The sequence below is a fragment of the Onychostoma macrolepis genome, chromosome 04 (assembly GCF_012432095.1).
Source record: "Onychostoma macrolepis isolate SWU-2019 chromosome 04, ASM1243209v1, whole genome shotgun sequence".
Lineage (NCBI taxonomy): Eukaryota > Metazoa > Chordata > Actinopteri > Cypriniformes > Cyprinidae > Onychostoma > Onychostoma macrolepis.
The window spans coordinates 23,171,533-23,181,959 of NC_081158.1; the positions used below are offsets into that span (position 1 = coordinate 23,171,533).

The window sequence follows — 10,427 nt, forward strand, 5'->3', positions numbered from 1 at the left end:
GACCACAATACTAGGAAATGACATGAAATACTGTATAACTGCTTTTACAGCACTAAACGTGGTGACAGTGACGTTAGTGTCTCCGTTGCTGGCACACAAGCAAAAAATAATGTTATTAATGCAGGAACGCACAAAGCATACGTTTGGCAAATATTTGGACACTTTTCGATCAAAATGTAACGTAAATATAGATGCACCTATGCCGCGATATTTATATTTTATGGCTGTTTACTAAAAGCGGACGTATCAACCGGTCTCATTTTCCATTGTTTACGTCTGTTTGATGACTTGAGTCTTAAAGCTGTTGCGTCTACGTTGTTATAACTATATAGTGAAACGTTAGCTATATAGTGAAACTTGTTTCTAAACACATACATGTCGTTTTGTCATGAAATTAATGTATGTATTTGATTTATCCATGCCTGCCAGAAAGAAAAGCTAGACACAACGCCGTCGAAGGTTGAGCTCATGAATGTTAATTAGGTTACGTAAACGGTTTTGATTACGTAATCACGTATATTAATATTCATGAGCCAATTTTTTTTCCGTTTAAATTTACATTTAAAACATTTCAGAAATTGTTAAAATTATTTAAAGCAAATTACGTTACGTTTGAATAATTTAATAAATAAAATATTATATATCTTCATATATTATTATATATTATCATAATAATAATAATGTGATTAATGCTTATTGGTAGCCCTAGTTTCTGTCAAAAAAAAAAAAAAAAAAAAAAAGCATTTTTGTTATAATTTTAGCAGAAGTACAAGATTTAAATCAATAATTTAAACATAAAACAAAACACATTTTGGAGTACTTTCTGCCACTAGAGGGAGCAGCGGGCACAACCCGCTGATGACGTGTCGAGCAACATGGCAGCGCACATGATGAAGCACAACAATGAGCTTTCTCATCTAGAGCGTGCAGACAGCACTAACTCTGAGTCTCCTTCAGAGGATGGAAACTTTACAGATGGTGTAGTTGCACTTGTTCAGAAAGAGATAGGTGGCGACCTTAAGTCGCTAAAGAAGGTGTCAGGGCTTTTGGAGAAATTGACATTAGAGAACAAGCAGCTGGAGGAGCAGGTAAATAAAGCCACACAGACTCCGTTAACAGAATTTAAGTGTTGTAAAGAATAAAAAAGAGTTAAGCAATTTTATTACGTTAATTTTATTTATTACGTTTGGCTTAACATGTTAGACAAACTACACCAAATGCTTGACTATTTATTTATTTCGTTAGTATTTCTGTTTTATTTATTATTTGTGACTGCGTGAAATATGCTGAAAGCATATTAAATGCAAGTGAATTGTCTACTTTAATGATTTAAATAACTTTTGTGACAATAAAATGTTAGTGTATTGGTGAAATTATGTTCCATTGTCATTCAGCGTGCCATTCTGACCTGTACTTAATAAAATATATAAAAGTAAAAAGTGGTCGTACTAAATTGTATTACATTTTAAATTATACATTTTTAAATTCTAGCAGTTTGAAGGATAGTGGTAAAGATTTAAAATTACGATTAATTAGTTTTTGGGAGCTGCACTGTGATCCTTAAATACAGTCATTCAGTATTTCTTGTTATAAATATGGCTGACAAGATTTTTTTTGGTGAATAAACAGTTGTTACACTGAATTACATTTTAGCGAGTGTCTGCTGTAAATCACGGTAAAACATGTATGATAGTAATTATTTTATGCTAAAAACCCCCCCCAAAAAACATGAAAGCCGTATTAAATCTTTATTGTTTTGAAGCCTGAAAACCCCTTTTACTCTTCGACCCATATTATGTATAATTTATGTTCTATTTTTCTGTATTATTTATGTATTTAGTATTTTTGTTTTATATACTTATAGTTCTGCTATTAATTATTTAGTATTTTGGTGTTATTTATAAAATTATAGAAATTATGATTTTTGTGCATTTTATTTATTTATTTTAGGATTACTTTTATTTATTTGTAAACCAGCATTTGTGTGTGCATGCAGGTGCTGACTGTGTCCTCTTCAGTGCCGTTGCGTGTGTCGGCTGCCCTGTCCGCGGCAGAGGAGTCTCGAGTGAAGCTGGAGTCTTTACTGGAGAAGGAGAGACTTTTGTCCAACACTTTGCAGCAGCATCTGCAGGGCTCACAGGTCTGGGCCGACAGCATCGGGCAGGTCTTGGGTCAGCTAGACACATTAGAGAGGCATATGAAGTACCTTCAATGTCTGGCTCGTATTGAGGAACTCAGGTAAGGGTTCAACTCTAAACTGTGTGTCCAGATATTTTGGAGGGCACTGAAGGTTTTACACTGGGTTCCACTTCATTTCTTTTGTGTTGCATTAGTGACAGCATCCAGCAGTATCTGATGACCAATAGCGTGTGGGATGCGGTCAGTGCAATAGACAGGATGGCCTCTCTGGATATGGGTTTGCGGGAGTCAGGCTGTAGCCACTTGCAGGCTTTCCTCAGAGAAACACTTCGCTTTTGGCACAAGATCCTTAAAGACAAACTGGCCAGGTATTAAGACTTATTTTGAATTATATGTTTAAATGAATAAATATTAATATAAGTTCACACTAAATGTTTGGTTCTGTTCCAGTGATTTTGAGGAAGTCCTGACGCAGTTCCACTGGCCGTTCATCTCGCCCCCAACACAGACCCTCTCTCCCCCGGCCAACGCACAGGAGCTCAACAGCCAGCTGGAGCTACTGGTCTCCCAACTTCTCTCTCTCCAGACCTCGTATCCTTAATCTTCTGGAATTAAATCCACTTTAATATAGATTCATTTTCTCAATACACTCTACTGGATTGTTTCGGTGTCCATAACCAGAGGGGTTTGATTGATTCGGGGTCACAACAATATCTTTAAAGGGATAGTTCACCCAAAATTAAAATTCTGTCATTATTTACTCACCCTCATGTCGTTCCAAACCCGTAAGACTCTAAGCTTTCTGACCCTGCATAAACAGCAACGCAACTGACACGTTCAAGGCCCAGAATGGTAGTAAGGACATCGATAAAATAGTCGCTGTGACATCAGTGGTTCTACCGCAATGTTATGAAGCTACGAGAACAACTTTTTGTGTGCAAAAAAACAAAAATAATGACTTTATTCAACAATTTCTTCTCTTCTGTGTTGCCTTCATGAGAGTATAGCATATGGGCTATTTTAACGACGTCCTTACTATCTTTCTGGGCCTTGAACGTGTCAGTTGCATTGCTGTCTATACAGGGTCAGAAAGCTCTTGGATTTAATCAAAAATATCTTACATTTTTGTGTCCAAGACGATTGAAGATCATGTGGGATTTGGAATGACATGAGGGCGAGTAATTAACGACAGGATTTTTATTTTTGGGTGAACTATTCCTTTAAAGTGTGAGAAACTACATGAGATGCTGTTTTATTTTATTTAGAGTATTATTGATTATTTTATAATTATTTATTTTTCTTTTTTTAAAGATTCATTTATTTTATACAAAGATTTTCTTAAAGTGTGAGACAAACTACATCAGAGGCTGTTAAGACTAATTATTTTATACAGTATTTTTATTTATTAAATGCTAATTCATTTTCCTAATAAACTCTTCTGGATTGTTTTATCTGGGGTCACAATTATTTGCTTAAAGTGGAAGACAAACTACACCAGATGCTGTTAAGACCAACTATATTATTATGTTATTATTATTTTTTTTTAATTTTCTTAAAGTGTATAATAAACTACACAAGATACTGTTCAGACCAACTATTTTATTTTATTTAGAGTATTTTTATTTTATTTATTTTTTACTCATTTTTACATTTATTTAGGTTATTAATTATTTTATTTTTATTTTTATTTTTTTTTTATGTGCAAAGCTGGTAATTTTCCTTAACAGGTCTTGAAGCGATGACCTTATATCAGAGAAGAAAGAAACACCGTCTCGTCCTGGGCAGTCCCAGACTCCTCCACTCTCACTGCCCATTCAGATCATGCTGCTTCCCCTCAGTAAGAGGTTCAGGTATCACTTCACTGGAAACCGCCAGACCAACAACTTAAGCAAGGTTAGCGATTACACATTTGTGTGAGTAGGCAAACTATTGATAAATTATCATATGTGCATCAATGATATGATATTAACTTAAATCTTTCACCTTTACAGCCAGAGTGGTATTTGACCCAAGTCCTCATTTGGATGGGAAACAGCTCCAACTTTATGGATGAGAAGATTCAGCCTATATTGGATCGTGCTGGGGCCAAAGTTAATGCAAGCGTATGCTCATTGGTTAAATTCTATTTTCTAAATTTCACCTTGTACTTTTTAATCAAAATTTCATAACTTATTCCAGTAAAGCAACCGTTTTCTCTTTGGTGACATATGGCAGATTTGTCAAATCCCCGTCCCTTTCTTACAATTGACTGCAAGCTTGCATTCAGATCGGCCTCCATCCAATCAACAACCTATTGATAGAACCATTTTTTTTCTAGAACACATTTCACTTAAATGTACATCACAATATGAATGAGAAGATCTGTAGCTAATTCTGTTTTAGTGCATCAAAGCCATCTGTAGGCCTTGAAGTTTTATCAATCTGTCCTCCAGGTGGAGCTGTGCAGAGGACTCTTGACTCTGGCGCAGGAGAAGCTCGCCCACGATGCTCCTCGATTGCTCTACGACGATGCTCTCTTCTGCCACCTAGTGGACGAGGTGCTGCAGTTTGAAAAAGAGCTCCGCAGCACCCACAGTTACCCTCGAGCCTATCCCGGCATCTTGCACATACTACTGGAGGAGACCGTGCTCCAGAAATGGCTCAGTGTGGAGAGAAAGAGTGAGTGTAAATGCTACGAATTTGAACGTCGAATTTTCAGTTTCTATGGTGAATTAAATTTAGTATGTTGCTCTCTAGTGGCTGTGGAAAAAGTGGACGCTATGCTGTCTGCAGAGGGAGCCTGGAGCTCTCAGTACAAAGACATCACTGATATGGATGAGCTCAAAGCACCAGATTGTGCTGAGACCTTCATGACCCTTCTGCTGGTCATCACAGGTATCCATAATAAAAAATCATCCTCATTTTTGATTCTTAAGGTTAAAACTTTTTTCTAAATCTATGCGCCATCCATCTCTTAGAACGATACCGCTCTCTGCCGTGTCCGCGGGCTCAGCTCAGTTTCCTGGCTTTGCAGAAGGAGCTGGTAGATGATTTCCGTATCCGCCTCACGCAGGTCATGAAAGAGGAGTCCCGACAGCCACTGAGCCCTCGCTACTGCGCCATCCTCAATGCTGCCAACTACATCTCCACTGTTCTCAGTGACTGGGGGGACAATGTTGTAAGTGTTTTTGAGTCACACTGAGGCTAACAGTAACATTTGTACGAGAGCAGGTGTGTCCAAACCTGTTCCTGGAGGGTCACTGTCCTGCAGAGTTTAGCTCCAATGCTAATTAAACTCACCTGAACCAAAGTAATCAAGGTCTTCTGATTCACTAGAAACATGAGTTGTGTTGAAGGTAGTTGGAGCTAAAAACTACAGGATACTGGCCCTCCGGGAGCAGGATTGGACATTATGAGGATAATGAGGGACATGTTGCTTATTTTTGCAGTAACAGTCATTTAACGTTTTAATAATAGTTTCCTAGTTAAATTTTTTTTTTTTTTTTTTTTTTTTACAAAACTGCTTATTAATATTTGAAGAAGTCTTGTCCACCAAATTTCCCAAGGCATGTGGTGTAACTAACATGACTATGTTTCCAGGTCAATAAGTATCTTAAAATATATTAATATATTTTATATGAAATATATTTTGACCTTTTTATGACAAGGAAAGTTTAGTTCAGATTTTATAATGTCATGTGGTGCGACTACTTAATGTAATATTTATGAATTAATAATTCATGATATTAAATATAAAAGTATATGTATGTATGTATATATGTGTGTGTGTGTGTATATATATATATATATATATATATATATTGGGTAGTTGGTGTGACAGCAAGAATCAAAAAAGAATGAAAAAAAAAAAAACCTCTAACACTGAAGATAAACCTCTCTCGTTATTTATAATTCTAAGAATGAAGATACATTTTTCTCATGTTATTTGTATGTTAAGGTTTTTTTTTCTACATTTTTCCTATGTCACACCATAGGACACAGTCCAATTCTTATTTGTCAACTACACACACACACACACACACACATATACATATATATATATATATATATATATATAATTTTTTATTTTTTTTGTAATTTAACATTTTTTGAAAAATATATTTAAAAAAAATTAGTGTGTACTGTATGTTCACATGTATTCAACGTGGGAGCTAAATATTCCTTATAATAGCTAAACCACATTAAACCACTTTTTTTAGCATTATTAAATGTAATAATTTCTTTAAAATGATAAAAAATAAAAAAAAAGTATTAAACCTACATGAATACAAATAGTACATTTCTAAGACTTTTTTTTAAAAAGATTTTTGTTTTGTACCCTCTTATTCGTCCATGACCCATTAATAAATAAATTTATCAAATATTTTTTCAAAGTCTTGATTGAGAACAGAAGCATATACAGCACAAAATCACTTTCCTTTTGTTTTCTCTCAGTTCTTCTTACAGTTGCAGCAGGCTGCAGTGTCAGTTGGCGAGGATATCCTAGGTCCTCTTGGGGCCACGGAGACGGGGCGTCTGGCCTCTCTGGAAGAATCTTTGTTTGAGGCCCTGTTGGCCCTCCTGGAAAGGCTACGAGGAGACATGCTGGGACGATTACTGGATGCAGTCATGAGAGATGTCAAAGAGAAGGCACAGCCATACTGCAAGGACAGGTACGGGTGGGAATAACTTAAAAACAGTTGTGTTTAATAGATATAGTTTAATAGATGCCTTATGAGGATGTGCATTTTGTCCATGTTTAGTTTTCTTTAGGCCACGCTGCTAAATGGCTCTTTAATTAACCGAAATTAGGAAACTAGAAAATTAGTTAGGATGGTTTCAATCTCAGCAGTGATCTCTGGGTAGCTGGGGGCATAGTGGAATTATTTCAAGGCTCTTTCTGTACCAGGTTTTGAAGTTTGAGTGTCTGAAATGCAGTGGTGGAGGTAACGAATTACAACTACTCACGTTACTGTAATTAAGTAGTTTTTTCGGGTACTTGTACTTTTTTGAGTATATTTTTAAAGCTGTACTTTTACTTGTACTTCATTACAAATTTTGCAAAATAATCTACTTCGTTACTTTTAAATCATAGTTCGTTACTGAGTACGCCCACAATTTGAATTGATATTCAAACCTTTGACGGCATTTCAGTAGCCAATAAAAATATCCGATCGTAAACGGACCAATAAAAGCCCTGATATCTGAACCGCGGGAAAAGCCGCGGACACTCTATCCTCCAATTTGATACTGTTAAGTGCTTTGACACAATCTGTATTGTAAAAGCGCTATATAAATAAAGGTGACTTGACTTGACTTTTAAAGTAGAAATTTCTCTTTGCTCCTGGATTAAACTTTGTGAAAGGTTATCATTCAGAATAGATCCACGCCTGACCGATGGAAATGCTACTGGGAAATTTTATTGGCTGTAAGTGAAATGCACCAGAAAGTCTTTCAACAATCAAAGATGGATCTTTAATTTCTTTACAATGTAAGTTTATGCTAGAAATGTTTTGGAATGGGATACTTGTATGATTTGTTCATATAAATATCCTAGTCTGTGTAACTGCATCATTGTACAGACATTACAGGTCAAAGCCATCTGATGTTCCTTTTATCTAAATAAATAACATATATGGCTCTTAAAACACTGCTTATAAAAATTTAGTCTTGTCATATTTTGAATACCTCAACTGAATTGTGGTCATTTGTTTTATAATTTTATTACTGACTGTGTATTTGCCTTTTTTCTGTAAATTAAATTTAGTTTGAAATCAAATTTGAAATCAAGCTTGCATTTGCAATAAAGTTACCCTATTTTAAAGATACAAATACACAGAATGAGCAAATGTTTAAGATTGAGATTTTTGTAATGGTAATTGATCACTGTTTATATGTGTATCTATTTGAAAATGTTCATCATGTAAAGTGAACGTGTCTTTTTAGAAGACTTGGATTAAACCACTCAAAGCTTGACATAATGATTGCCTTGAAAAAAATGGATGAACAAAAAAAATATGATGTTAAAATACGTATGGCAGTATACAGTATAGTTTTGCAAATGATATTGAAAATTATTAAAGTCGTCATGAAATCAAAAAATGACCCTACTTACTTTTTTAGTGCACATTACTAGTCTTGTGGTGAACAATTAAACTGTGCAAGTCAATACACACCGAAAAAAACAAAAAAGTCTGCCGTCGTAATCTTTAATCAAAAACTGAAAATTTGCTTCTGCTCGGGAATGGTGTCTCACTCTGATGACGTGAGTTTGACAGCTTGGGGAGAATCCTCTTAAGTATGACATGAGGAATGCTGTTTCCAGGTCCAAGCCTCAACTCATTTCATCTGAGAATACTATCTCAACAGCCATTTATGAGCACTATTTAATACTACATATTTAAGCTAAGCATATACAAAATTTGCAGTGCACACTACAGTCTCTGTGTTCACAGTGTCCCAGACACTAATATTTTAGTTGAAACACTGTCTGGCCATCTGGGATTTCAGTATGGAGATAAAGGTTAGGGTTATAATTTTTCAGTATTACATGAGATTGTGGGTGTATATCAGCACTGTTTGTTGTTTTCTTGGGGCGTCTAGCAGAGCGTTAGGACCCAGAAGTGGTGAAGCGTTTGTTGTCAGACGTAACAAGCAGATATTCTTAACCACTTCTATCCAACCGTGAATCTGCTATGAGCAAGAGGTGGAGAGGAGGTGTGCCACAATAAAACCCTGCCCTTTATTCAATATTCACTTGAAAATACATCACAACACTGAAGTCAGTTGCAACTTCCGGTTCATGGGGACCATACTATTGATATTTTTCAAGGTATTGAAGTTAGAAATAACTGTCTCATGACCACTAATTCACGTACTTTGCTAGTAAGTTAAAAGTGGCTTTTGTTCAAAGTAGCTATTATCCACATAGATCTTTGATATGAATGAATACGAAAATCATTAAATATCGCCGGCCAAAAAGTAACTAGTAACTAGTACTCCGAGTAGTTTTTGAGAAGAGTAATTTGTACTTTTACTTAAGTACTGTTTTTACACCAGTACTTTTACTTGTAATTGAGTATTATTTCAGCAATGTAACAGTACTTGTACTTAAGTACAAATTTTCAGTACTCTTTCCACCACTGCTGAAATGAATCTGGTCTATTTTAGGTGGATTTCTTTGCCATCACAGAACGACCAAGCCACTATGTCATTATCCAGCTCTGCATGTCCCATGATGCTTTGTCTGAGGGATCACCTGCTCCAGCTGCAGCAGATGTTGTGTCTTCCTCTGTTTCAGATGTTCTGGCAGGGCCTCGCAGAGAGGCTTGACAGCTTCATCTACGAAGACGTCAGTCTCTTGCTTCAACTTTTTCACTGTTAAACCTTAATTTATTATAAGCTAATGTGGATTAGCTAATGCTGGTTCGGTACGATTTCTAAAATGTTTTTGAAAGTAGTCTCCTGTACTCAACAAGGCTGCTTTTATATAATCAAAAGTTTCCTTGTTGAATAAAAATATGAATTAAAAAAATCTTACAGACCCCAAACTTTCAGAAGCCTCAAAATCAAACTTAAAATTGTAGAATGGTTAAAGAAAGAGACATATTTAAAAAAGAAAAATCTTTCATATTTTAGTCAGGATTAGCTGTATTTGAAGTCTGCATGTAGTAGTTTGTTGGAGAGCGTGTTGTTTATCTGTTTTTTTGCTCTCACTCTTAGCTGATCCTGTATAACCATTTCAATGAAGGCGGGGTGGCACAGCTTCAATATGATATGACCAGAAACCTTTTCCCTCTGTTTGGACACTACTGCAAGAGACCTGAAAACTTCTTCAAACAGTAAGTGTATTTAATCAGAGCTAATATTTAGAATAACCTGATTCTAATTTCTCTTGTTTCCTCGTCTCAGTGTGAAGGAGGCCTGCATCATCCTTACTCTTAAGGTTGGGCCGGCGCTGCTGTTGTGTGATGTGCTGAAGCAGTCAGAGGAAGACGATGGTCTTCTGAACCATCAGCAGTCCAGTCCAGAGGCAGCGCTCAATGAGCTGGGAGTCTATAAGCTGGCCCCCAGTGACGTGCAGATCCTACTCAACCTCCGCTCAGCCTGGCTCAACCAATCATAAATTTACACTTACAAAGCAGCACTAACAAAGCATTACCAAGCACTAAAACATCCTGTTATACTTCAGTTATGACTGAATGAAATATCCTACATCAGCTGAGCTACAGTATTTAAAGTGAACTGAAGGGAATTATGAAGAGTGTGTTGATGTAAAAATGAGAAAAAAAAAGAAGCTTTTGCTGACA

At 36.0% G+C, this 10,427-nt stretch overlaps 1 protein-coding gene across 2 annotated transcripts; it reads left to right on the forward strand.

The window, feature by feature from the left end:
* The first annotated feature begins 843 nt into the window (after positions 1–843).
* Positions 844–10,250, forward strand: rint1 (RAD50 interactor 1). Of its 2 annotated transcripts, none has more exons than XM_058773772.1 (13): positions 844–1,088; positions 1,997–2,238; positions 2,334–2,507; positions 2,590–2,730; positions 3,876–4,032; positions 4,131–4,241; positions 4,572–4,797; positions 4,876–5,013; positions 5,097–5,296; positions 6,574–6,791; positions 9,289–9,469; positions 9,841–9,959; positions 10,030–10,250. In XM_058773772.1, exons 1-13 carry the CDS (start codon positions 876–878, stop codon positions 10,241–10,243), a joined length of 2,334 nt encoding a protein of 777 aa, XP_058629755.1. In that variant the 5' UTR covers positions 844–875; the 3' UTR covers positions 10,244–10,250. The 2 variants fall into 2 exon arrangements, with proteins under 2 accessions (XP_058629755.1, XP_058629757.1); XM_058773774.1 differs by having other exon boundaries at positions 4,131–4,235.
* Positions 10,251–10,427: the final 177 nt, after the last annotated feature.